This window comes from Caloenas nicobarica, chromosome 9 (assembly GCF_036013445.1).
Source record: "Caloenas nicobarica isolate bCalNic1 chromosome 9, bCalNic1.hap1, whole genome shotgun sequence".
In the NCBI taxonomy this organism is placed as follows: Eukaryota; Metazoa; Chordata; class Aves; order Columbiformes; family Columbidae; genus Caloenas; species Caloenas nicobarica.
The window spans coordinates 20,899,385-20,926,831 of NC_088253.1; the positions used below are offsets into that span (position 1 = coordinate 20,899,385).

The following is a 27,447-nucleotide window of genomic DNA, read 5'->3' on the forward strand; positions in this document are numbered from 1 at the left end:
AGTAACAAAGGAATGCCACAGTCTGCCAATAATGTAATTAAGGAGTCAAGCCTCATCTGAGCTTTCTCTTGCCAAAGAGCTTGCTGGATGGAAGCTGGAAAAAAAAAAATCAAATTCAAGACTTTAAAGAAAAGATGGAGAGGTATTGTGAAAAAGTATTTGAATATTCAGCTACTCACTTCTTTAAGTTCTCTTAACACTCTGAGAATGCAGAAAATATGAATGATGAAATAATGCAGCTACTTTTGGGAAGACTAGCCAGAAAAAAAGGGATTTGTTAGGGCTGGTTACACTTAAGAATAGGTTAATGGTTTTGAAAGACAGGTAGACTTGGAGGGGGATCTGGAACTCAGGCCAAATCAACTGCAAATGTTTATCCCGTACTATGAAAACATGCTACAAGAATGGTCCAAACAAATCAGATGTTCTAGTCTGGCCTGGACACTTCTCTAGTGTCCTGATATTAGTTTGGAGCGTCTTGGTTTTTCCTGCAAAACTTGAGCGTAAATCTGAATTCAAACTCTGGCAAGCCCTGTACCCACTCTGCAGGTATTAAGTAGCCTGTATTAGGAATGTTATGATGTTGGTCCATTACTTTTTGAGGGGGCATGAACAAGCAAGAGATGTGCTAGAGATTAAAGTTTATGTATATATAAACACATATAATTTTATAGAAATATATACAAAATTTATATAACATATACAGAGTTATATAATATTTAACTAGAACATTGAACCAAAGCCAAAATAAATATTTTCCAGCATATAAAATTCACATGGCGAATGCTGTAAAAGCAGCTGTGTCAGGCGGAGCTGGGAGCGTATTCTCATGAGGGTCAGAGGTGTGACCATCTTCTGTAGCCACAGTCAGCACTAATGACAGAACCCAGGTCTGTAATACAGCCTGTGTTTTAGCCCTGCTTTTAATCTCTCCCTGGTGCTAATTGGGTGTTTAGAGAGTTTTTGCTTTGTGCTCGGCTAATAACATCCGGATTGTTTTGCTGCAGAGGTAGGGAAAGCCCATTGCTGAAGTCTTCGTGCAGTATCCAGAACATTGACTTTGTAATAGAGATGTCACCGTTTCTCGTGCCGTTGTTCTCCCGTAACGCAAACACCCTTCTCTGTTCTCCTTTCTCAGCCTTGTCCAAGTGTTTTACTGCGGCTGCACGAGAGCAGAGTGAACTGAACAGGCAGCGAACTGAACGTGGCGGCAAATGCGAAGCATCGGTTGCGGCCAAAGTACCTTCGTGTTTCCCCTTTATGTCCGGAATGGGAAACACTCTAATAGGCAACATGTGTGGCAAAATGCAAGTTACTGTCATCCTGAAAACGAGTGGCTCGCTGGAGGACAATAACTTTTTAAAGAGACTCTATTCAGATGGAAAGTTTTGTGCTGAGATAAAAGGTGGAAACTCTCCATGTGTCTCTCCCAGCCTGCTGAACGATTCAGAAGGAATTCAGCTGGAATACTAAACCTTGCTGTTCAGGACCTCACACGGAGACACAAGGGGCGGAAACCCCTTCTCTAACACTTTCAGCACCTTCAAAAAATAACGTTCTGACTGGTAAGAGCAGTTCCGTGCTCAGCTGAGGAATGAAACTGGGTAAGATACAAGCTATGAGATGCACCCTCTTAATTAGGGGTATATACATCAAAAAAGGACACTGCCTGAGGTCTCTTGTGTTTTCCTGCCACATGAAGCTTGTAAAAGCTGTCCGTCTGCCCAGAGGGCTTTTGGAGAGGGCTCAGCCCCAGGCGTTCAAGGGCATGTGTGCATGTCAGCAAGCAGTTTTTGGAACTTTCTTGCAGGAAGTTTTTGCTTTGCAATACCAGTTTTGCATCTCTTGGTTTCTGGTTTTGCAATGACATCTAATTGTTTTTCATGCCCAAGCCAAGAGAGGATTCAAAACAACGCCTAGAGAGCGTCCGAGGATGGAAGCCAGAGCCTGAGCTCCGCCTGGGCACCAGGAGTCAGTGGTGAATGGGATCCAGCCCACTTAGAGCTGTTGGACAGGAGAGATCCTGCATGTCCCCTTCAGACCAGGTAGATGATGGAAATATATGTCCTGACTTCCAGACACTCTGCTGAGGGACATAAAAGGGAACACTCCCAGATAAGCCCAGTCTGCAACAGCTCAAAATACTGCTGTCTATCTTCAACCAGCTTCAGATAAGACTTTTATCAAGAGGTCAAAGGCAAGTGGGATTTTCTCTAGCGTGTTTAACCCTGGTCCTTGGATAAGAGAAGAAAAACTATCTGTCTTCTCAGCAAACTGCTTAAGAGCAATGGGATGATACAGCAAATGTCACTCTCAGGCTCCAAAATCCTTGGATCTCTTCTAAGAAATTCTGAAACAACATTACTCACTGCAAGTGTTGATATCCCCAGTGATGCTCCCTGCCCTGCCAGGTCTCTGCCCGGCCGCTGGATCCGCAGGATGCTGAGGCTGTGCTGGGGTACAAGCACAGCTCCAGGTGCACATCACCCGCTGTTCTGGACAGCACTGACGTCCTCCGAGCTGACGTCAGGAGCCGTAGTTTTTTCAGAGCTCTGAAGACATTTGCCTTGTGCTTAGAGCTGGGAAATCACTCCGTGTCCTTGCCAAAGTTCCCATTGCCTCAGAGCAGCCACAGCAAAGACTGGGGGAGTTCCCATGTAATAGTGTGTGGGAAGCAGAGGTTAAAGCTTTCATAAAGGAAATCATATGCGAGCACAATGCTGATGTATATCTGGCCCTTCGTCTGCCTCGTTCAGTGTTTGCAGGTGCCACTGACAGGCGCTTTATTTATTAAGCTGCTATTTCTGGATGTAGGCAGGACACTTTGTTACGGGAAACCGTCTGTCCCTGGGGCTACAGGCAGGCAGATTTCAAACTCGGAGGGGTGCAACCCCCAAACCAAACTGCTTGGTCCTGGCCAAGTCTTTGTGGGTCTGTGCAGAGAATCAGCCACCGAATAACCCCTGTTTCAGTCTCACGTGTAAAATTGTGAATTTTCCAGCAGTATGTGCCTTCTCCGTGGTTTTATTAGTGTCTGTGCTGACGTGACTGTGTGTTCCCTTGCTCTGACTCGTGCCTTACCGTTGTCCAAGAAAGATGTTGTGTGTTCCGTGCTTCTTCAGAGCCCCCAGAGCACAACTCTGCTTTTTTAGGGCCAGGAGTCCCTGAGTGCAGTGTTGATGCCCCCAGGGAATTAAATCTGGCTACGGTGCAGAACATGGCAAAGGGCTGCAGATTTGCTGTAAAATCCCCGTGAATCCGCAGACTTAACTCCCCATGTCTTTCATTTTAGGGTGAAATCTATCCTCTGGGGAGATTGCTCTGAGGTTTCCAGCCCGTGACTCGGCTTCTCTCGGCAGTCGCAGTGTAAGAGCTTCACGGTACGTATCTCCCGCATCCAAAACACGCAGCAATCCCCACTGACCTGAGAGGGAAAAGGTCCCCGCTCCCCCCACAGCCCCTCCAGCCTCCTCTCCCACCTCCCTGCGGGATGGCAGCTGCTCGCAGAGGCCTCTTTGCAGACAAAGGACTTAGGGACAAGAATGCCCCAGAGAGGGAACTGGCACAAGGCAGCATGTGGGCAAGGACCACAGCTCGGGTGGTCCCACCCAGAGGAATTGTTTGGGATTCCCAGTCGTTTCCCCGGAGCGCACAGCATCGCAGCGGATGCACAGCTGCACACTGCACCCCAAAGGCAAACCTCCCCCCAAGACTAAGTACTTTTCTGCCTCCTAATTAATACGAGGTTTTGATCATATATTTGAAGACTTCCTGCTAATTTTGTTACCGGGATGCAGCACTCAGGAGAGTGCTTCTCTAATAACATTCATCTGCTTAATTTATATCTCATATGCAATAAAGCTAGTTCAAAGTAGAGACACTTCATATGCTTTTTTTATAGGCCTTTCCAAATGGTCAGGGGCCGCTTAACATTGACCTCTGCCAGGCTTGGCAAGGGCTTGAGGCCGGATGCTGAAAGAGAATCACCTGTGTTTTGAATTGCTTTTGATCTTTTATTTCATCCTATAAATTCCCAGTGGAGATCATTGGTAGCAAACATCTGGCACAGATACCACAGCCAGCTTTTCCTGCTCAGAGAAGGAATGAATCCATACTGGAAACCCAGATTTGGTGTCTTCCTGTAGGGCTGGCCATAAAATAACCCCCTGGGCGAGGGGATGTATCATCTGCACTCAGTGTCATCCCTCAAGAGATGCTGCAGTTTATTTTGATTATCACATGGGTGGGCATGGGTAAGGGACTCCTTTTCCTGCTAGTCCGTGCGGTGAGCAATCCCAGTCACTGGCTGGGCTCTTAGGCAAGAAAAAAAGAAGTAAAAAATATAATATTGCCGCTTTAGGATATCCTACACAAAGCGCAGGTTGGAGGGGTGACCATACAGGTAAAAGTGATGCCATCTGTCATTGCTGGGGAGCCCAGCACTTCCTATAGGTTTCCATGAATTTCACGTGACACATATAGCTGAGGGAAGCTAAATCAGGGCTGTGGTTTTTCTGTGCTCATATTCACAACAAAACCACTCTGGATTTACTTGGTTTTGCTCGTTTCCTAAAACTGAGTGTAAGTCTGACTAGTAAGTCCCCAGTGCTGAGCCTTGACAAGGCAGCTGGGAGCAGCAGGGAGGAGCTCGATCTTGTTTTATTTGTCACTGTGATCAGCGGAGTTGTTCTCCTGATGTACCTGACCCGTAAGAAGCCCTGGGAAGCATCTGTCACCCTTTGCTGATCCCAGCACACACCTGCAGGTCTCCCCCAAGCCACAGAAACCCCTGTTCCCCAGTGGTACATCAGGCAGGACCCCCGGATGGGCCAGCAGCACCTGGATGTGCAGGAGATGGAGGAGACAGAGCAGCTGTAACCTTGTCTTGCAGCTGGAAAATATAATCTCAACAATCTCCACCCTGCTTGACCCCAGAAAACCATCACCCTTTGCTATTGGCAGCAGAACCTGGAGGGGAAAGAGCAGGCTGGTAAGCGCCACAGATAAGGAATTGCAGCAACCCCTGGCATGAAGGTACCGTGATTATGTCAAGCTAAAGTGAGTCACCTTGTGCTGCTGGAGTCACGTGCTCTGAGGAAATTCTCTCTTTGACATAATCTTTCCTTAAAAGTCAGATCTTTCTTCTGGGAAAGGGGAAGTCTTGGCTTATGCTGACCTACCTCACTTGGTTTTGGCTGGAGCGAGACATTTTTCCTTGGCTGTACAAACGCGCCGTGACTTTCACTCAGAACCTCCCCGAGAGCATTTTTTTTAAAAACAGTATTTAATTCATTCTAATAAGGCAGCAAGAATCCTGGTTCCAGAAGTGATTTTTTTCTTCTAGCCTGATAAAATGTCTATCCTTTTATTCAGATACATCTTCCTTGCTGTAACAAATGATGCTGAAGATTTCCCAGGTCCTGGGGAGATGCTCAAGTCTTGACCACATTCTCTCGCTATCATCCGACATCAATTTATGTTACTGCAGAATTTGCCTTATTGAAACCATTAGTGGAATGGAAATTTGCAGAGATTCATGCACAGAAGACAATTCTTGCTTAGCAATGATGTACGAAGCGATCTCATTTAACATCCTTGAAGGCAGCAGGAATTTTGTGTGAGGAACTGTACCACAAGTCTTGAAGCAGAAGAATCTTGACTTAGTGATGTACTGTGTATTCCTTGGACAAGCACAGAGAAAAAAATCATTTTATTATGAGTGGCACAACCGTACCCACCATAAACTTCCACTAGTAGAAAACTTGCTTGCTGCTTGGTTCACACATGTTTTGCACCTGGCCAGATGTGCTGGTTGGCGTGTGGCTTTTCCCTTTAACGCTTTCCCTGGGCTGATCACTTGGTGTGGATATAATTATATACATTCCTATAGCTGTCACTTTTCTACAGCTGTCAGTCTAACTGCCTGCTCAATGCCCAAGATTTCAGACAAGCAGAAACCAAATCTAGCCAAGACATTATAATAATACAGGGATGTCTTATACCAGCGTCACTTATTCCACTTTGCATAGGATATCCATACGGCAACTTGATCCCGATGTAACCAGCACCAGAGGGAGTTGCTCCACTTAATGTAAATGACTGTGGCTCAACTGTTATGTCTAGATAAGATGTAGTTTAAGAGAAAATGGTAATTAATTTTCTTGCTTTCTTGTAATAGTTTTAAAAACATCACATGTCATCAAATACCTAGCGTTTAAAGTCACTCAGAAATCTGCTTAGCAGTGAATTTTAAATTTCTAATTATTGCTGATAGCTGTGTTTGCTAAAGATTTGTGCCTGATTCCTATAATTACTTCACAAGCTGCTAAGAATGCTTTATACTAATAGTTGGAGCCACAAACCTGCCAAGAACTGCTTTGTTAAACAAGAAATTTCTTCAAAAAGTCAAAGCTGCTTCTCTTTTTTTTTTTTCCTGTTTTTGTGGTTCTCTTTTTTTTCTGTTTTTAAATTTGTTTCCTTTTCTGAATGGGCCATTCAAAACTGTACTTGATGAGACATGAGCTGCTTTGTCGTAGGAGCAAGGAGCCTCCGTAACTGAGTGGACTAAAGTCTCTCTTGGTTTAGGTGTGCACTGGGATCCAAGTGGAAGGAGAACACGGATATGAAATGGGGTCCTGCACTTGTCCTGTGATGACACAGCCCTGCCAGGGACTACCAAGAAGGAAACTATCCAGAAAAGGTGAGAAATACATTCATTCCAATGTTGCCATCTAAAGCGGTTTTTCTTAATCCTATTAAAATGTAAAATCCCTTGCCTAGTTTCCAAGACAGACTGGAGGTAGAAGCATGTGAGGAATGGAAATGGGTGGCATCAGGAATTCCCTGTTGAGTGTGAGTACACAGCCCTGGCCGAGGCTGAGCTGTTCTAACTCTAGCAGTTTGGTCATGCAGATGGAAGGAGGTCTGATTTCAGCAAATCACCCACCCCGTGCCTCAGTTTCCCCACTTGATAGTAGGAATAACCCAGCCCAGGCATTGCATGCAGTACTTTGGGAAGTTAAGGTGAGATGGTTGTGTGCAGGTGGCCAAAGTGTTATAACACCAACATTCCTTTTTATGTGAAGACCACGACCAGCTGTCAAGGTTTGGTCCTGCAGGAGAATTCTCATTTCTTTGGTATACAGCCCATGAACTGTAATGCACAGACCCTACTTTCTCCCGGGTAAATGTCAAAGAAAGGCTAGTAAACGGTGTCTGAGGTAGCTATTAATCTTTAGAATTAGTAGCTCCACGTCCAGATTGCAAGTATACGAAGCAAACAACAAAAATGAAATCAAATTAGGGAGATTTATCGTGAACGGTTGTTGTTTCATGCTGGTTTGGGTTTCAGCAAGAGGACAGACAAGTGAAATATCAGGACAAAGACATAAATTATGTAGGAATACTCTAAGAAAAAATCTTGTTTCTTCTGAGCAGCCAGCCATGTCATTTGTCACCTTACGACACTGGAGTCAGGACATTGGTGGGAGCTCCTGGTTGTGCCTGAAAGGTGCTTTATCAAGGTGCAGATAGTAATATTGCAACAAACAGGAGATTTGTTTTTAAAAGGAATTAGAAGCATGCTCTTGTGTCAGAAAAAGCACTCTGAGCAATAACCAATAAAGCCACAAGCAGAAGTCTCATGGTAGTGATATATTCCTCTCTGGATGTACTGAAGGCGGCCGAGCGTGTTTTTCATTAATTCCGGCACAGCTGCTGATTTCAGCTGACGTTATATTCAGCTCCTGTTGTTGCAGGAGCGATAACCTATGGATCAAGCCGTGCTGAAAGTTCTACAAACACAGAGCATGGTCATTGCATCTCCCTCGAGATCCCCTCCAAGACGTTTGCCATCAGAGCTCTTTAGGAGTCAGAGACTCAAGGCAGCTCCTTATATCGCTGCAGCTGTGAAGGAGGCGACCCTTCCCAATTTAACTCTTCATTTTCTTTGCTCACTCTTTTTCCCCTACTTTTCCCCCACAGCAGTATCCCCTGCTTGGCTTTCCTTACCAGCTGAATTCCCTGGCATGAACTGAATATGTTGTGTTGCTAAGGGCTTTCCACAGCAGTAGAAATGTGGACAGGACTGCCCCAAAGCACAGTTACTGCTAGAAACCCTATAAACCCCTCATCTCTAAATAAACGAAACGCATTCAGTTAAATACAGAGCTTTTAAAACCCACACCTCATTCATTCTTCAGATTCACATCACCAGATTCTGGCAAGCTTGGAAGTGAAATCCTTTGGCTACCACCTATGGCTATTGACACTTAGGCATGGATCAAAGTGACTTGCCGCAGCTTTCTGATACAAGGAAGAATTAAAAGACTTTTGTATTTGTCCACGAGGTCTTACACTCCTGTGCAGACACATTTTACAGCAGATCTACAATAAATCCAATGGTCTGGGTAAATGGAAGGCAAGCAGGGCTCAGTGCTTGTATCTCAACCAACTTTGTGGTTCCGTTTTCTCCTTCATTCCAGTTGGAGGCTGTATAAGCTGCTGGAGGAGGTATGCATGGAGGATTATAAAATAAACAGCCCTCACATTTGGCTCAGGAAGCCCTGGACGACATTACTGAAGGCTGTGAAACTGTATGCATGCATACGTATACATGTACGTGTATCTGTACTCATCTATATGGAACAGCTGCCCTGTTCTCGTAGTTTTTCTTTGGCACCTGCCTCCGTCCCATCCCAGGCAGGATGCTGGGCTGCTTTCAGCCTGATTTCAGAAGTCCATTCTTGTCCTTCAGGCACGTCCATGGAGGTGTTTCATACCCCACGTCCAGCCTCTCTGTGGCTCCCATTGTCAGGCACAGGCTGACTCACGTCCCCTTCCTCACTTTCCGCTTGGTCTTGTAATTTCTAAACCACCTTCCTTCCCTATTCCCCACCCATGCGTATGATTTTATTTTTCCTCAATGGCCACGTCTTCCTTGAAATCATTTGCAGAAAGATAACATCAACGTGGTTTAACTAAATCCCCTGCATGTTTATCACTTCTTTAAATCATTTCCTTCGAGCAATCTTCATACGAAGTTATCACTTTGTCAAAACGTGATCCAAAACCACAGCTCGGGGCACAGTGGGAAGCACACAAGGGGGGAGCTGAGTAGTTTGGGAAGTCTGGGTGAGCTGTTTGCTGGAAGCTGCCAAGCCCACCCCTCCAAGACCTTCATTTCCCCCTGCGGCAGCTGTCATCTGATCCCACGCTTTGGCTTTGAATGGGGCTCTCTGAGGATGCCAGATGTGGGGAACAAAGTTCTAAAAATAATCTTTCCGAGTAATCTTCCCATCTATAATTCAGTGAGAACATGTGCTTTGTGTGAACATGTGAGCTGAGAACCTGATCTGACTTTGAGTAAAGAAGTTCAACGGCAGCTCCTGGCTCCTGCTTGTGGGCTCTTTTTGTTGTTTTTTTTCCCCCTTTCCTTTCCCAGACACTGCGCGGCGAAAAGCGGCTCTCGCCACCAGCGATCAGCCCTCGCTCTCCCTCCTCCCCGTCTCCCTCCCACCCTGCCAAGGCTCTGAATCGTCCGGATCCCAAAAGCCGGGCTCCTTATTTCGTCTCTCCTTGGGAAAATGGATTCCAGGGCACTGTCAGAGATGCGTTTCTGTACAAAGATCTTCACCGCAGCCTTGTGCGTCTTAGTTTTGCTGCCAGATTCGGGCTGTGCAAGGACTCTCTGGAAGCGTGCTCTACATCTGAAAATGACGGAGAGATACGATGTGAGTAAAACGCGGTGGGGTGATTTGGGGGGAGCTGGGTCTGCTCACCATGAAAGGGGAGTTTTCTTTACGTGTGTGTATTGTTTTTAGAATAAGAAGCGTTTGAATCCGCAGGCTGTCTCTTTCTAAAAGGGTTGCATTAAGTTTCCCAGGCTGTACGAAACTTTTGCCACCTAGCTGCCGCGAAGGGAAGCGTGTAAAGCACGCTCGGGTCGGTGAGGGGACACGGGGACGGCAGCGGACACTGCTTGTCCTACAAACTTCACAGGGCGGCAAGGGAAGCGTGAATGAGGAAAGGGGAATGCAAAACCTATGTGTCTGAGGACAGACATAGTGAAGATAACGTTATTCATTGCTTAGAGCAAGGAGGAGGGTTCCCTGCCCAGTTCTTCCTCTGCCTTTTGGGGTAATTTGGGGTAAATGTCTCCAACTCCTGTGCTAGATGTGTGCTAGAGGGATGGTGGCATTGCCTCGGGGTTTTGTAAATCGCTGGAGCAGAGACCTCCAGATCCACAGTGTCAGAGTAACGTGCCCATCGCACACTAAGCCACTTTCTTATCCTCAAGCCATCGCAAGTAAGAAGAAACCAGGGAAGGGCAGGAGACTTGCAAGAAAACAGCACAGAGCTGCACATTGTCCCCTGTGTGCCCAGGGAGCACTTGCTGTGCCTGCCCAGTGTGTTCGAGGGGAAAAAAAACCCCATGTGGTTATTCACCAGTGGGGTACTGAGCGCAACCACCGTTTCCAGATCCGCAGTGGTACTTAGGGGAGCACTGGAATTGAAACTGGAGCAGCAAAAAGTTACTGTGAGTGGAGAAACGGATGGTGCTGGGTCTCGTTCTGGTGTGTCTGAGCCGCACACCACTCTGCGGTAGAGATCGCCACGGAGGAATTTTTTTTTTATTAAATTAAAAAAAAAAAAAGGAAAATGATTCGATAGCTTGACTTTCAGGACCTGGTGTTTAGAAGGGAAAAAAAAGAATTTGAGATTTTGCCTTATTCCATTCAAGTCCCCTTAGAAGCCAGCACTGACCCAAGGCTTCTGCTCCCCGAATGACTTGTGTGGAAGCCCCTGTTCTCCCATGCTCAGGTTTGATCGCATCTTCCAGCCACTGCATGTGCATAAGCAGCTCCTTGGTGTCAGGGAGGGATCCCTCCACCTGTTTTCTGCAGCCACATGTAAAAGCTTTCAAGTTAAAATGGATGCTTTTTTGGCCCTGACATCTAGAGTGATGTTTGGGGACAGCGACGTTTGGTTTGTGCGATTGCTGACCCAGAAACGCGACACATCTGTTGCTTGTACTGAGTGAATTGAAATACAATGCTCTTGTCTCCTTGAAAGTTTGCAGAAAACGTTGTGCTAATATTTGATAGGCACCCCAGTATTTTACAAGAAATTTTCTTCATTGTAGCCTCCCTTGCTGCAGGGTATCATTTGCGCTTTAATTGGAAAATGGTGACATGAATAGCTGTTTTTTCCTGTGAAATCGCTCACTGGAAAGTGTATTTATTAGTATGTTCTTTTCTCATATTTCAATACAAAGCTCAAATTTAATAGGAGCTATGAAGTAAGTGACCCAGAGAGATAGGACAGGAGTAGAACAGGAATTTACATGTTGATCTTCAGATAACATGCCCTGCAGAGGCACGGAGCCCGCTCCCTTGAAGATATATCCTCTTCTTTCAACCTGCAGTTCTTCAAAGGACTCTTTTTCCTGGCATTCGTGAATGCAGGTGCTACCGATCTGGCAAGCTCAGCTAGAATTGCTCATATTGACAGAAACATCTTATCTAGGGAAAACAGAAAATGCTTTTCTTTCTCCTTCTCCTCAAAGCCTTGTAAGGAGAAAGGCGTCCGCTCTCCATCCTCTTATCCACCCAGAGTCTGTTTTGGCAGCTCCTCTTGTTTCCCAGAGAGAGGCTTTCTTGTCTACCAAATGCTGCATGTTCCCTGCAGTTTGAAAATCAGAGGCTGTGGGTGGAACAGTCGATTTGTGAGTCACTTGCAGAGAGGGGGGGACAGATGGAGATGCTCACAGCAACGTGCAGCCCTCCAGGAGAGGGGCCAGAACATCCCTGTGGGACCCCCAGAAGGACACGGGCAAGGTCTGTCGGGGGAAGAGGTGGCGACGAGGAGGGAGTTGACCAAGCGAGACGTTGTCTGAGTCCAAAAAAATCTGGAGTCCGCAGCAGGAGCAACACATCCACCCAGCTGCCGGCTGCAGAATGACGAGCAGGTGTTTGTGAGGAGCTGGGCTGAGCTCTGGCCAGGAGTTTTTCCCCATTCAGGACTCTGAGGAAGGGTGTTGGTTGGCAAGGAGGGGTCAAGTGGGAATGGAGAAGGGAGAAAGAGGAGAGGAAATACAGCGAGAAGAAAAAACTGGCAGCCACAGTGGGATGGAGGAGCTGGGCTTCCAGCTCTTGGCAAATCCATATATTTCACAGCCAGAGGGACACTCCTCAGGTTTAGTGATTTGCAGCTGTTTTAGCAGGGCCTGTTAGGACAGGACGAGGGGTGATGGTTTTAAACTAAAAGAGGGGAGATTCAGGCCAGACATGAGGAGGAAGTTTTTTACGCTGAGGGTGGTGAGAGCCTGGCCCAGGTTGGCCAGAGAGGTGGTGGATGAACCATCCCTGGAGACATCCCAGGCCAGGCTGGACGGGGCTCTGAGCACCCTGAGCTGGTGCAGATGTCCCTGCTCATGGCAGGGGGGGCACTGGATGAGCTTGGAAGGTCCCTTCCAACCCAAACTATTCCATAATTCTGCAGCCCCTGCACAGGCTGGGACCGTTCCCCAAGGTCAGAGGGAGGGGGCTACCTGGGGATGCTCTTCAGTTCATTAGCAAGACACCCACATGTTTATTGAAAAAACCTGGGGAAGCCCTGATGTTATTCCAGCATCAACTGCAGGAAGCATCTTAGAAAAAAAAAAAACAGCCTTCTTGTAAAGAATTCCAGAAATGAAGAATTCCTCGCAGCTGCTGTAATATTCTTCCAACAACGTACATACCCTCCAGCTAGCTGTCGTAAATCAACACTGAGATACCCACTTTTTCTACCAGATGAGCACATCTCCCATGGGTGTTCTATCCCACGTGTGCCTCAGAGTAGCCCTCAGCCTCCCCTTCGAAACCCACAGATTGCACTCGATTCCCTGCTTTCTAGTCCTCTAATTGCTGTCATGCATCTTCGTTAAGCCCACTCTAATTTTGCCACAGTCTTCCAGTACTGCAGACACCAGAACTACTAATCCAGAGTAAATAGCAGGAGAATATTATTCCTCTTGTCCTCGTCTTGTCATTCAGGTTATTCAACCCTCCTTCAGTCTGATATTTGCCACTTTCATCACTGGTGATCTGTGTTTTTCCAGGTCTTTGATAGAAATGTTGGAGGGCTTTAAATTCCTCCTGTTGTTTCAGAGGAAAGGTGCTTTATGGCCAGTGTCTGGAAATACCTGCCAGGGGCAGAACTAGTGACCAGAGGCTGAGAATAAACCTCACGTGTGGTCTCGGCGGTGGCCAAGTATGAACTGGCAGAGAATTGTGCTTTGGCACAAGCCCAGGGTCCAGTTTTAGACGCAAATAATACAACAGATCTAGGTTTTTGCTGGAGGCAGACCGCATCCCACAGTTCCTATGGAAAATATGGGTTGAGAGTGAGTGATTGCTTTCAGGTTTTTCCTCGTCATCTTTACTGACCTCCAGGGTTGCTCAGCTGACCTCTGAACTTTTCCCCTTACTTTGATTCTGTGTGTCTCTAAGGAAAATATTGTCTTTAAAATGATTTCATAAGCCTCCATGGGAAACAGCAGTTTGCCTCCTGCATTGCAAAAAAATTCTTGAAGAAATTTTAACCGCCGTCACAATCTGTAAAAATAATAAATCTGAGCTATGTTCAGAGCCAAACTGTGAATCCTGGGAGAGTTTTTAAAAAGACCTTGTAACCCATACCTGGAGACATCCTTAACCAGGCTATTTCGTGAATGAGGGAATCCTGTTTCCCACCAGGATTTTAACGCACGTAAACCAGTGGCAAGGGTTTTATTAGATCAGATTTGCCAGAAAATATTTTTGACCATGAGGTTTTGAAAGGAAGGGGTCCAGAGCAATAGGTGAAGAAAGAAAATGGGCAGGGAGGTCACGAGGTACAAAGTTATTTGGCTAAAAATGTTATATTGTTCCCAAACGGAAATCTCATTCGTTGAGCCAACTGTTCATTGTAATGTTGGCTTTTTGGTTTCTGAATCATCTGTGAAGCAACTGCAGTAATTGTTCAGCGTGGCTTTTTTCATGTGTTCATTATTTGCCAGTATTATTTTGGTCAGTGCATTTCAGTCTGCAGCTAACATTTCACATAATAGAATCGTAAACTGTGAGCATCCAGGATGAGTGCTCCCTCAAACAAGGAGACCTGTTAAGTGTTTGGAACTGCATAGATTTACTGTTAAATGCCATCTTATATCCCAAAATTGTACTTGGTCCAAGCATTATCTCTATTTAAAATCCAACAGCAGCAAAATAGTTGAATTTTAACTATATTCAGTTCAAAAGCACATTATTTCAAAGGTGGTGTTTTTTTCAGCCTTTTTGAGGATTGGGATGATGCATTAACTTACACCCTTCATCATGGAAAACATCATCAAAATTATGATTATTGTGGGGTTTTTTTTCTTCCAAACCTATCTCGTGGTTCAAACAGCCCATCAGTTCATGGGAAAACAACCTCGTGGAAGTGGTTTTGAGGAGTTTCTTGTTTACCGGATAGAAACAACTAAGGAAAAAGCAAAAGAAAATTGTTTCTTGATATTCAGACCAGGGCAGGCTGATACTGGGAACAGGGCAGGAGGCTGTTTGTGGAAATATTAGGAATTCTCTGTCTCTCACACACAGACACACACACACACGTTATTTAACCAGTTATAGATATAACCAGGATATGGATTTTCCTTAACGCTCACCTTGTACTAGAAATTAAAACCCTTAATCATCCTGACTTTTCTCTGTGCTTCTGCAATGACTGAAACTCCATCTCCACACAACCAGGCAGAGGAGAAACTTTGCTACTCTCCGTTTCCCCCTACCTATGGCCCAAGGAACAGCCAAAAGTGGTAAAAACCACCACTTTATCAATGCGATTCTACACACGGCAGAACACAGAATTAAAATTTCTCATATCAGTAGTGCGTTATTTCTTTTGGTGTCCCTTGGAGTTGCATTCATTCTCAGCATGGCAAATTATCCCAAGGGAATGAAGATGATGTTGTTTTCACCATTAGTGATAATTAATTACTGCTCGGTCACACGTCGCAGCAGAGTCCCCAGGGGACATTTTTTGGTCGGTACATCTGGGGACACGCTGTTTCACAAAGTCACGCGGGCTGCACAGAAGCTGTTGGAAGGTTTCAGCAAGGAGGACGTAGCAGCGTGGAGATAAAGAGGGATATTTAACCTCACCCCAAATTTCTCCATAGCTGGATGGTGAAATTTCCTGGAGACCCCTCAGGGACAGTTGCACCATGTTGTTTCTTGGAATAACAACCCCAGTTGTTTGTCACTGATTTCGAAACACAACAGCGACGGGGCCAAGTCTATACAAGACTTCTAAACTCAAAAGCCTGCTAGCTAGTGCCTGGCAGTACTCGCCTCATACCTTTGCCTAGATGCTGAGCTCTTTTAAAACTACAAATCCAGAATCCATTTTTTCATTTGACTAGAGCTTATTAATGTTCGTTAATTAATCTGAGAACCGTTTGCCCTTTCTGGGTACTTTATGCTGCTCCGGGGAGCTGAGCTCAAGCCCAGAGATGAATAGTTTAGCCACAGGTGAGAAAGGAGTGGGCTTGGGTGATTCACCTCTCCGGAGGGAGTTGGCTTCTTGCTAAAATGCTGCCAGCGTGAATAATATCCAAATGCTGCCTCTTATAAACGTTTCTGGTAAAATCCTGTGCCTGTTAATCCACTTTAAATCTCCCCTGTCCTTTTGGTGTGCAATGAGCAGCTGGGCTCCTTGCTGCCGTAGTCAAACACGGCCTCATTTTCTTTGGGATTAAGCTGCCATCACCCACACAGGTCTCACCCAGATCATCTCGTGTTTTAGAAATGGTCTCTAATTTAACAACTCGGGATCACACAGTGGGTAAGATCGAAAGATTTTGTACCACTCCCCTAGAAGTTCTGGTCCAGAAGAAGGTGGTGAAGGTAGAAGGAGCCTATTGAGGAGACAGATGCTACGTGGGACATTAGTTCCAGGTCCCTGTGGGGACATAACCTTAAAACAATACAAGGTCATCATTTCTACTGCTTTACTATCGAAGTGTTTTGCTGTGCTCATCACGGTGATGCCTGGAGTCTTTGTTTCCTAGGCAAGTGTAAAAGACTTTAAAGGAATTTTTTTTTACCTCCTCATGGTCATTACAATAACCCTAATTATAAAATGGGCTGCACACGATAACTTGGTGGTTTAGTGTTTCCAAAGCAGCGTGCTAAGCTGATCATAGAGCTCTGTCTTCAGGGAGCTGAACTCTCCTGCCTAACGAATACTTGAAAACCACTTTGCAAATCCCTTTTCTGTTTCAACTGATGTTTGGTGTCCGCCTTATGCCAAACCTTTGTTTCCTTTTCTTTTCTTTGCAAGGATTATGAGTACCCTCTTCATTCTCACAGTTCCCACTACCAGAAGAACGATCGCTGCCCGCCGCCCCCCCAGACTTTGCCGGACCGAGCCTGCGAGGTGCCCAGCTGCCGCTCGGACTCCGAGTGCGAAAGGCACAAGCGCTGCTGCTACAACGGGTGCATCTACGCCTGCCTGGAGTCCGTGCAGCCGCCACCAGGTAGAGTGGATCCGGCGGTCAAATTCTGGTGGGGAGAAGCGCGCAGAGACGATGGTGGTTATCCCCACGTGCGTTGGGTCTCAGGTGGGAGGCGCGGTGTGAGGTGAGGATGAAGCTTCGGTTCCACGCTTCTGGCTGCTGAATCGAAAAATGACCTAAGGCCAGCTGGTGTTGCAAAATGTTCACCAGTACAAATGGCAGAAGTCACTCAGGGCCAGTTCTTTTCTTGGGGTTATATATGCAGGAAAAGAAGTAATCCCAATCTGAGTTAGTGCTCACAGGAGCCAGGCAGCTGTCTCATCTGATCCGTGCCGTGGGATGGGAAACAACAGTGTCTTTGGCCCTTATGGCACCAGGTTCTTGGGGCCCTGGATAACACCCGTGGCTCTCTTGCCACTGGGACAACGAGAGCATGAACATAAGTATCTTCCTGAAAATTCAAATCCATCATTTGGGAGCCTGGCACCCTCGTCACTGGCTGTTAGAGGAAATCTGTGATGTTCTGTAACTGTGTGCCCTGCCACTGCTTCACCTTGACTCCGTGGTTTCTTGTTTCTGTCTTTTACAGTTTTAGACTGGTTGGTTCAGCCCAAACCCCGCTGGCTGGGAGGCAATGGGTGGCTTTTGGATGGCCCAGAGGAAGTCCTACAAGGTACAGTACGTTTTGCTTTCTTCTCTGCTATACCAGGAATTATACAAAGGCACTAAATAATATTTTCATCATACACAGGGCTTGCCAGGGACGTAGGGGTGCTGGGGCTGCTGGTATGTGTCTGGAGTTTCCATAGGAATAACTCTGTCTGGTGCTGGGGGCTAGTTTCTGGCGCAGTAAATCAGTTTATTTTTATGGATATGTCTTATCCAGCAGAGCTCTAGGAATACTCCAGGGAACTGGATTTGTATCCATTCTTGAAATAAGTAGAAATATACCTTTTTTTTTTTTTTTTTTAGAAAAAGGCTTTGTCAGCATACACATATTTTCTGCCAGCTTCCTGATAGACTGTGGGTGGACTCGGATTAGGAGCTTTTTAAATCCAAAGTGGCCTCATCACCCAAATGCCTTGGGCTGGGGCTGTGGCGGCTTTGAACAAGAGCCCTGGCAAACTGCTGCAGAGTTGTGTCAAGCTGACGTGGAGCTTGGAACATCTAAGCTTGGAGACTGCTAATGAGATTGGGCTTCTCAGGTTAATTCCATGAGGAAAGACCTTTTAATTATTTTTTTTCCACTACCTCACGTTGAAACAAGGAGGGAACGGGGAGGTGGGAAGAGAAGTTTTCTTCTACAAGGTATTCCCAGGTGTATGCGTGCCTGAAGTTCTTTATTTCTTCACGGAAAGGCTATTCCAGCTTTTGATCAGCTTTAGTCAGACACAGGTAGTGCCAATAAATTACCCTCTTTGGTCTTACACAGATGATATCAGACTCACCAAACCTCGACTCTCATCTATTATGGAAACTCCTAGTTCTTCAAGAGAAAATTCTGCCTCCAGCTCATTGCTGTTGCACTGCTAGAAATAAGATAAAATAGGTTCCTCCTCATCCATCCTTGTCATACTTCTTTTTTCTTATCTTAACACCTTCATCTCAGCTTGAGGGAGTAATTAGTGAAATAATAGTCATCAGTCATGACATGAGAATTACAGCAGAGGTCCCTGAAACTAAAATCCTGGCAAACGAAAGGGTGGAGTGTCCCTGTATAGTCTGTACATTTAATGGACTCAAACACTGCCTGTGGGTCCTGCTTTACTTTCTCATGCTGCTCCGTGCTTGCCGGCTATCCAGGGTCGTGGCGATTAAAGCCTCCGTTTGTAACAGGAGGTGGTTCTGCCTTACTCCACAGTGAGTCACAGCCGAGGTTTAAATTCATCAGTAATTAACGGGTGTGGAGCAAAGAGCAAAGCAGCAAACTGGTCGTGTTCCCTGATTCCTCACTCAGCCCGAAACACTGGCTGGAACAGACTTAGGGCTGCTTGGAGCGAAAAGCCACGTGGCGGGACCACCCATCACGGTGAGCGGTGGCGGCGTGTCCTCACCGCTCCCCAGCCCTCGCTCGGACCCTGCACAACAGCCCGTGGGGAGGGCGTCGTTCCAGGTGATCAGGCCGACCTGCGCTCCTCGTATCGGGCTGGACACATCAGTTTTTGTGTCAGGTGTGAGCGGGATCACCTGCTTTGCCAGGTTTCTGTGGAGGTGTCAGCTCCTTGCGTGGGACGTAGCCTGAGAGCCTGCCTGGGAGGAGATGCACAAGGTGGCCGCGTGGTTGTATTTTGGTTGCCCGTGGGTGTTAAAGCCGTGATTTATGACCTGCGGGCTTCTTTTGCAGCTGAGGCCTGTAGTACCACGGAGGATGGAGACGAGCCCCTGCATTGCCCCACAGGCTATGAATGCCACATCATCAACCCGGGCAACACGGCTGAAGGAATCCCCAACCGGGGCCAGTGCATCAAGCTCCGTGGAAGTCCAGGTCAGTTGACTGGAGACCTCCCTTCCTTTCTTGTTCTGTCATGCAAACACCAGGAAGGGACGGAGCGTTCTCGCTGGCTTTGAAGGAGATCTGGTGGTGCATCCGCTCCCGTGGGCTTCCTGGGTTTTCTGGGCAGCCCAGGGCTCAGGTGGTGTGTGACGGTCCCCACCCTGCGGCACTCTCAAGTCTCTAATGTCCTTGATGTTGGCTGAGCTACGTCCCCAAAGCAGGGGACACACTTCTTGTTCGCTCTGTATCCTCTGGGATTGTGTAAGCAGAGCAGGTAGTAACCTGCATATGTCATTATTACGCAGCACAAAAAATAGAAATATTTACATACTGCTACACACTTAACTAAGGAATATGAGTTTCAAATTCCAGGTTTGACTTCTGACTTTGATTTCTGCATCCAAAACATGTTTACTTTATTCCGAAGACACATTTGCCCAATAAAGGAATTTATGTAGACCAAGCTATTTTTCAGGAAAGCTCATAACATGTCTAGGTAGGTGGAACTTCATGGAATAGCAGGACATGTATGTCCATACTGGGCTACAAGTCATCTCTAGTGTAGAGACATGAGACATCTGGTTTCCCTCTTGGTCACTGTAAAAGCCAGGGGAAGCAGCAAAACAGATCTCTGAACTGCTCCCATAAAATACTAAGATTTTTTTCCAGGGCTTTTTAATCAGCTCTTGTATTTCTTTATATGTTTCTTTAATGACATCCGTAGTAACTAATGTAATGTATAGCTGTATGGCTCTGACATGAGGTATCTCTAAGAGCTTAAATAATTATGTAATTGTTAAAAGAAAAACCTAACTGGAACTTGAGTTATGTAAAACACTAATAGATGGTATGAAATTTTAACCAAATTTTCACTCATTTGAGAAAGTCCGTGATTCCTCGCCTCATAGCCACTGAAAATAACAACATGCTAGTGGCCAGCAGTTCACCACTCTCGGGGAAAGCAAGTTGTATCCACTAGTTCAGTCATTTAAACAGTTTTATAAGAGGTTTATAGCAGCCTACACTACTTCAGCTACAGAGATCTTTTATTTTCTTCCTTGTAAGGTTATTATTCCCATATCTATTTCTTTGTGCTGTACACAGAAGGCTGTTTAACCCACAGAAGGGTTTAACACAAGCAATAAAGGCTGACTGGTTATGTTCTCATTATGTACCTTCTTTTTCAGATGGACGCAACCTGAGGCATAAGTATTACAAGGGATATTTTGGTGAGCCACTGGCATAAAGTGTTTGCCATTATGAAGCTTTATAGTTATTGCATTGCTTACAAGGAATTTGCTGGGTTTGAAGTGAAGGTTTGTACGTGGCAAAAAGGGATTCTTCAGCCTCAACTCTCTGTGCCTTGGTCAAAAATCTTATTTTAAGATCGACAATACCCCGACTGTGGACTCTTGAGAATCAGCATCTCCAGCTGTGACACAGTGTGTTCAGTGGTGGAGCCTTCTGCCAGGGGTTCCCACCTAAGGCCTGAGAAACACCCAATCCAATAACCTTTTGGTTTTTTAAGTATATTTTTGGAGCCTTACTCGTGGCCCAGGACTCCTTGCAGATGAACACAGAACTCTGTCAAAATCAGAGTCTTTTGCAAAGTGCTTGTATCATGGTTTGTGATAAGAGATGCATCGGTCCCTTGTTTTTATCTGCAGCCACAGGAGGTGTCAGGTCCCTTGCACAAATTGATAGATATGTCTCTCAAAGAAAGCAGGAGGATATTCCAGAAAATCTCTTTTCTCGTGGCTTCAAAGCTCCTGGTTTCTGCTGACTCTTGGATCTAGAGGGGGACGGTCACATCTGATTGCAAGTGATACTCAGATATAACTAGACAACATCTTCGATATTATAAGATTTGAGAACAGCCAAATTTGGCCAGTTTATCTGATAAAACTATAAAGGATTTCCTTTCCTCCACCCAGCGGGCTGTCACAGCTCTGCCAGAGAACTTCTAACTAATGCGACCAGTAAAACCGTACCGCTTAGAGAATCTTGAGAAAACCTGTGCCACGGACTAACTTGAAATCTAACTTTGCTAATATTTGTCTTACAGGGAGCAATTCCAACAATGTGGTCGGCTACGTGAAAAACCAGCAGAAGCATTTAGGCTAATCGAAGGTGTGTCTGGGTAAGTGTGCTGTGAATGAAGGGAAAGCTGGGCGAAAATAGTTGGTGCAATTATTTAAGGAAATGGTTGTTTGAGGGTGAAATTATGTCTTGTCAAGATGCCAGTATAACGAAGCACCTTAAAACTATGGTCAGGTGCATACCTCAGGCTCTGTGAAACACCTGTGCTGACAAACGGACGGTGCTGTAAAAATATCCCGTGAACCTGGGGCACTGGAGATCACAGAATCACAGAATGTTAGGGATTGGAAGGGACCTCGAAAGATCATCTAGTCCAATCCCCCAATTGAGCTCTGCAAACTGTCCCTGGAGAAGTTAATGTCTTTCCCAACTCCTATTCTCCCTCTCCCACTCTTTCTTTTGATATGACAAGATGCACCTGATTTCTTTGAGGAACCTTTGCCTTACGGGTGTTTAGAATAGAATAGAATCATTTTGGTTGGAAAAGACCTTTAAGATCATCGAGTCTAGCCATTAATCCAACACTGCCAAGTCCACCCATGTCCCTGAGAACCTCATCTCTGTATCTTTTAAACCCTGCCAGGGACGGTGACTGCACCACTGCCCTGGGCAGCCAGTTCCAATGCCTGACAGCCCTTTCCATGAAGAAATTTTTCCTAATATCCAATCTAAACCTTCCCTCGTGCAACTTTTTTATTTGTTACCTTATGTCTTCCAGTCCTAGGGAGCTATTCCTCCAACTTCTTTATTATTCGTTTTTAGGATAAATAGCAATGCTTATTTCAACATGGATTTAAGAAATTATGAGTGGCTGTTTTCACAAAAGTCTTAATTCTAGCCACTGTAAAAATGGAAGAGGAGTGTCTAGGTTCTGAAATTTTCTCTTAGTGAACAAAAATAAACTCTGGGAGGGGAAAAAAACAGCCCTTCTGAGTTTTTTGGGGTTTTTTTCCATAATTATCACTGGAGGGGATAACATTTTCACTGAGCAGTACTTGGAGGATGGAGTTATTTTTCAGGATGAAAAATAAATGCTGCAAAACTTTGCATGCCTTAAGACTTTAAACTTTCTGTCGAGGGGCTTTTCTAACTCAGGTGTAACTGCTCCTGCAAGACAAATTAAAAAGCTCTTTATTCTGGACTGAGTGAAATAAGGGTCAGTCTTGCAAATATTTAGGCACATGGGTGATTTTGTGGGATAAATTTATGTGTGTGAAAAGTTGAACAGTGTGACCCACTCATGTGAGTAAACGTATGTGTATGTGGCCAGAGCAAAGCCAACTGGAAAAGCTCCAATCATTTTATCAGGCTTTGAGTTAGGCAAGAATGAAAATGTTTATTATACCAAAGGTTCTGCCCCAAGATGCTTTTCTCGGCACTTTCAGCTTCACTTGAGCTTAACTGGCAGTTACGAAAACAAAGCAGTTCAGTGTCTTTTGTGTACCTACGTCGGGCTGACTGCTCAGATTACACAGCTACATAAGGACAAGTTCTGTGCAAACATCCCAGGGAGGATAAATATTTTAATTCCTCTTTTTTTGTTTGATTTTCACCCAGCTGGACCACTCTGTCAAGGAATGCTTTACCCAACAGTTTTCTCTTTTGGAAGATCTCTGGTCCCAAATCTCCACACGCACGTCTCCAGCGTTACCCTGATCCCTGCCCATCGGTGATAAAAGACTTCGCTATTCCAGGAACAGGATGAGTTTAGATTTTGAGCCTATCAGGAGGGGCAGAAATGCGATCCCTGAAAGAAACCACACCGTCAATGAGCTGCCCTGCGACAAGTGAAATGCAAATACCTCCAAGCAGATCTCTAGAAGCCACAGCCCCTTTATCAGGCTGCTGAAACAGCATGCCCTTTATGTGCGTATTATGTGACCGGTTCAAATTTCACGACTGTGAACATAACTCAGTATTATAAAAATGAAGTGATGTCAGAGTTGTACCTAAATATCACATCTCGGTTGCATTAAAATAGGCAAGACTGTAAGACTAAAGGGGCTCTCTGGATCAAATCCAGTGCCTGCGTATCTCAAAAAGCTACTTTAAATATGCCTTTTCATAAGCTTAAAGTTTGAAGAAACGTGAAGGTTTCTTCTTTTCCTGTTTATACCTAGGCTTCGCCAAGTTTGACGTCCAGTCGACAAGCCTAAACCTGAAATCTTAAGAATTTGAGGAACTCTGATCGAGGAGCAAAACAGGTTTTAGAAATGTTGTTTATTTTTCTAAGTTACTTTCCTTTAGCTTCTCAGTCTGGTGAGCTGCAGATTGAGAGCTGATGATGGAATAGATTTCTTTCTACAATATCTAAGCAGACGCACACGCGTGCCAGTCTTTTTAAGTTGTTGCTTTTAGCCAGCACGGTTAATACTCACAGCATGTAAATCTGTGTTTCTGTACCTGCAAAACCTCAGCGAGAGGGCTGAAGTCTGGATTATTTGTTGGACATAAGAGAAAAGCAAAAGGAGGATAAATCCATGTGATTAAAAGGTTTGTCTGGCAGATGGGCAACTGCTCCTAAGAAGTCCCGTACCTTTATGTTGGCTTCCATAAATCCCTAAGGTCAAGTTATTTGTATTTGGGCCTTACAGCTTCTTTTGCCCGTTTAGCATTATAAAATGGAAAACACATTTTCGATTAACGTTTTCCTCTTCTGTGGCAGTCCTAAAGGGACAGTTGCATTTCATTTTGACAAATCTGCCAGAATTGCTAGGCAAAAGAAGCCACGTTTGCTCCCTTGTTTAGTACGTGTCCCCATCTACATGCATAAAATTAGCATTTTAATACGCAGAGTAGTAGCGGTGCATATAAATACCCAATTCACAAATACAAGTGCCAGCTTCCACCCACAAACTATGGGATTTTTTTTCCACTCACCAAATGGCTTAAGCCAAAGCTAAGATACCTGTAGAACACTTGATACTTTGCATATGATATTTGCAGCTGGAGAGGTGAAAGATGCCAAACTGCTCTTCTGTTTCCTGTAATAAACAGGGACACTCCTCGTTGCTTCACCGAGCAAAGGAACAGATGAACATTTTCCTAAGTATCTTCATTTCTTTAACTCCATTCACTTCTTTGTGCCTTTGTTCCAAGTTCAAGGTATGAAATGCAACACCATGTTTGGACAGATCTATTTCTACAGTTTTATCATATACAACTTTATGCAATGATATCTTCATTCCTGCTGAAAGCGAGGAGTCCGTCCATATTTTATCCTTCCAATCTCAGTTTAGGCCAGAAACTCGCTGCTTTGCTGCTGACGTTACTTGACAAAGCAACAAAGCTCATAATGAAAGTCTAAATGCAGCCTTGCTCCTTGGTGTGCTGCTCAGTGAAATGGACTGGCTTTTTTCAACATTACGTTTTGCAGAAAAATCAAATTCCGATTAAATGAGCAAAGCCCTTCAGTGATTACTGCTAAGCCCCAAAGAGTAAATTCCAAATCGTTCTACTTTAAAATAAAAGATTCCGTGCCTAAAAACCTGTGAGGATCCAGCTGAAAAACTTGTGTTGAGCATTAACAAATTTACAAGATTAAAACTTCAGATCTCAACCTAATCTTGCAAAGCATCCAAAAATATGCTTAATGCGAGTGGACGCATTCACTTCAGTGGCTGCTTTTTTGTAGCTACGAAAGCACATACCTGACCACCTTGCTGGATGGGATGGTAAAGATATATTCTACTTGCAAAAGGAATTTTTCTAAAAAGAAAACCGACGAATTAATAATTTGTTGATGAATTTCTGTTTACTGGGTGTTATCAAAGACATCACCCTTCCTCATGGTGCTATAATGCTTGGGGTTTTTTTTTTTAATTTTTTTTTTTAATTGTCAAACTCAGAGACAAAAGCCACAGAAGAGACTCGGCCAAATGCTGTTTTCAAGCCTGACATCCATCACACCTTGAAAGCAAAACATGGGCCAAAGGAGTTGTCCTCAGCTCGTCTCCTCTCCAAAGACAAACGGCTTAACAGCGGTCTTGTGAAGTGCAGTAGGAAATCACTAGTGCCGGTTGGTTTTAAAGTTCCTGTGTACACTTCAAAGCATGTTTGGTGCTATAATAAGTTTTACGTGTATCACTGTGTGCTAGCGATGCTCACGGCCTTCCGGATCCTCGAGCGCTGCCCCAGGCAGCCCCGTCCCGGTTTGTGCCCCTGGTGCTTGGACGTATACAGGTTCTTCCACTTCGGTGCTCAATAAAAAGTGACCAGTATATTTTTCAACTCTGCCTGGTTTCAGTTGTGTGTTCTTGACATACGCTTGGCTTCGAATTATGAAAAACAGGACAAATCTTTTTAATTTTAGTTGTTGGGAAGGCTCAGGAAACATAGGCGCAGGGAGGCAAAAGTCATTTTGCCCACTGGAAGGGAGGTGACAGACACCAAAACACATCTGCCACCAGTGTCCACTTTCAGAGGGGCCACCTTTGTGGGTCAGATGCTTGCTCAGTTCGTGACACCTTCGCTTCTGTTGCCTGAAGAGGAGCAGATGGACAGTGCTGTAAAGAGAGGAGTGATGGTCAGCCTCACCTCCATCCCAGGGAAAGTGATGGAACACCTTATCCTTGGTGCCATCTTAAGACATATCAAGGAGAAGAGGGTCATCAGGGACAGTCAACATGGCTTCACCAAGGGGAAGTCGTGTTTGACCAACCTCATAGCCTTTTATGAAGACGTAACAAGGTGGATTGACGATGGCAGAGCAGTGGATGTGGTCTACCTTGACTTCAGCAAAGCATTTGACACCGTCTCCCACAGCATCCTCACGGCAAAACTGAGGAAGTGTGGACTGGATGATCGGGTAGTGAGGTGGACTGCAAACTGGCTGAAGGAGAGAAGCCAGAGAGTCGTGGTCAATGGGGCGGAGTCTGGTTGGAGGCCTGTATCTAGTGGAGTGCCTCAAGGGTCAGTTCTGGGACCAATACTGTTCAATATATTCATCAATGACTTGGATGAGGGAATTGAGTGTACTATCAGCAAGTTTGCTGATGACACCAAGCTGGGAGGAGTGGCTGACACGCCAGAGGGCTGTGCTGCCATCCAGCGAGATCTGGACAGGCTGGAGAGCTGGGCGGGGAAAAATTTAATGAAATATAACAAGGGGAAATGTAGAGTCTTGCATCTGGGCAGGAACAACCCCAGGTTCCAGTACAGGTTGGGGAATGACCTATTAGAGAGCAGTGTAGGGGAAAGGGACCTGGGGGTCCTGGTGGACAGCAGGATGACCATGAGCCAGCACTGTGCCCTTGTGGCCAAGAAGGCCAATGGCATCCTGGGGTGTATTAGAAGGGGGGTGGTTAGTAGGTCCAGAGAGGTTCTCCTTCCCCTCTACTCTGCCCTGGTGAGACCTCATCTGGAATATTGTGTCCAGTTCTGGGCCCCTCAGTTCAAGAAGGACAGGGAACTGCTGGAGAGAGTCCAGCGCAGGGCCACAAAGATGATTAAGGGAGTGGAGCATCTCCCTTATGAGGAAAGGCTGAGGGAGCTGGGTCTCTTTAGCTTGGAGAAGAGGAGACTGAGGGGTGACCTCATCAATGTTTATAAATATATAAAGGGTGGGTGTCACGAGGATGGAGCTAGGCTCTTCTCGGTGACGACCAACAGTAAGACAAGGGGTAATGGGTTCAAGCTGGAACACAAGAGGTTCCACTTAAATGTGAGAAGAAACTTCTTCTCAGTGAGGGTGACAGAACACTGGAACAGGCTGCCCGGGGGGGTTGTGGATTCTCCTTCTCTGGAGACATTCAAAACCCGCCTGGACGCCTTCCTGTGTAACCTCACCTAAGTTTTCCTGCTCTGGCAGGGGGATTGGACTAGATGATCTTTTGAGGTCCCTTCCAATCCCTAACATTCTGTGATTCTGTGATTCTGTGACCTGAGTAGAAGGTGACCCTTCTATTTGAGCAGGCGTTTTCCTTGTTGGTTCAGAGCTGGTTTTTGCTGCCGGTTGGGTGGTTTCAGCTGCCAGCTCAGGTGGTTTGCGCTGCACACGTTGCAGCTCAGGTGGCTTTGCAGGAGGCCAAGGCTTGCGCAAAGGGTGGACAAATAAACCAAGTCAGAGGCCAGCGCTGGGCTGTGTCCACCGCGGGATACTGGAGCTGGAAGAAAAGCCTGGCGCTGAGAGGTCGGGCTGCTGAGCACCACGTTTCCAGGAGCAGCTGAGATTTCACCATCCCACCAGCTCCACCCGCGTTGGCCTTGCTCTGCCTGCTCGTCACGAGTGGGCAGGAGTCCTTCTGCATGGCTTCCCTTCTGCCCTGGAACCACAACAGAGGAGTCGCAGAGAGGGAAACTGCCTGTAATTTAG

At 45.7% G+C, this 27,447-nt stretch overlaps 1 protein-coding gene across 2 annotated transcripts; it reads left to right on the plus strand.

The window, feature by feature from the left end:
* The first annotated feature begins 9,240 nt into the window (after positions 1-9,240).
* WFDC1 (WAP four-disulfide core domain 1) lies at positions 9,241-25,364 on the plus strand. Of its 2 annotated transcripts, XM_065640786.1 has the most exons (7): positions 9,294-9,731; positions 16,366-16,561; positions 17,130-17,213; positions 18,885-19,025; positions 20,222-20,263; positions 21,100-21,174; positions 22,692-25,364. In XM_065640786.1, exons 1-6 carry the CDS (start codon positions 9,585-9,587, stop codon positions 21,156-21,158), a joined length of 669 nt encoding a protein of 222 aa, XP_065496858.1. In that variant the 5' UTR covers positions 9,294-9,584; the 3' UTR covers positions 21,159-21,174; positions 22,692-25,364. The 2 variants fall into 2 exon arrangements, with proteins under 2 accessions (XP_065496859.1, XP_065496858.1); XM_065640787.1 differs by lacking the exon at positions 20,222-20,263 and having other exon boundaries at positions 9,241-9,731.
* The last annotated feature ends 2,083 nt before the right edge of the window (positions 25,365-27,447 follow it).

What these genes read in the sequence shown, in the direction of transcription:
- WFDC1 (XM_065640786.1), top strand. Translation starts at nt 9,585, where the DNA reads ATGGATTCCAGGGCACTGTCAGAGATGCGTTTCTGTACAAAGATCTTC. An exon ending in AAATGACGGAGAGATACGAT is followed by an intron (nt 9,732 to 16,365) that starts GTGAGTAAAACG and finishes TTTCTTTGCAAG; the next exon opens with GATTATGAGTACCCTCTTCA. An exon ending in GTCCGTGCAGCCGCCACCAG is followed by an intron (nt 16,562 to 17,129) that starts GTAGAGTGGATC and finishes TGTCTTTTACAG; the next exon opens with TTTTAGACTGGTTGGTTCAG.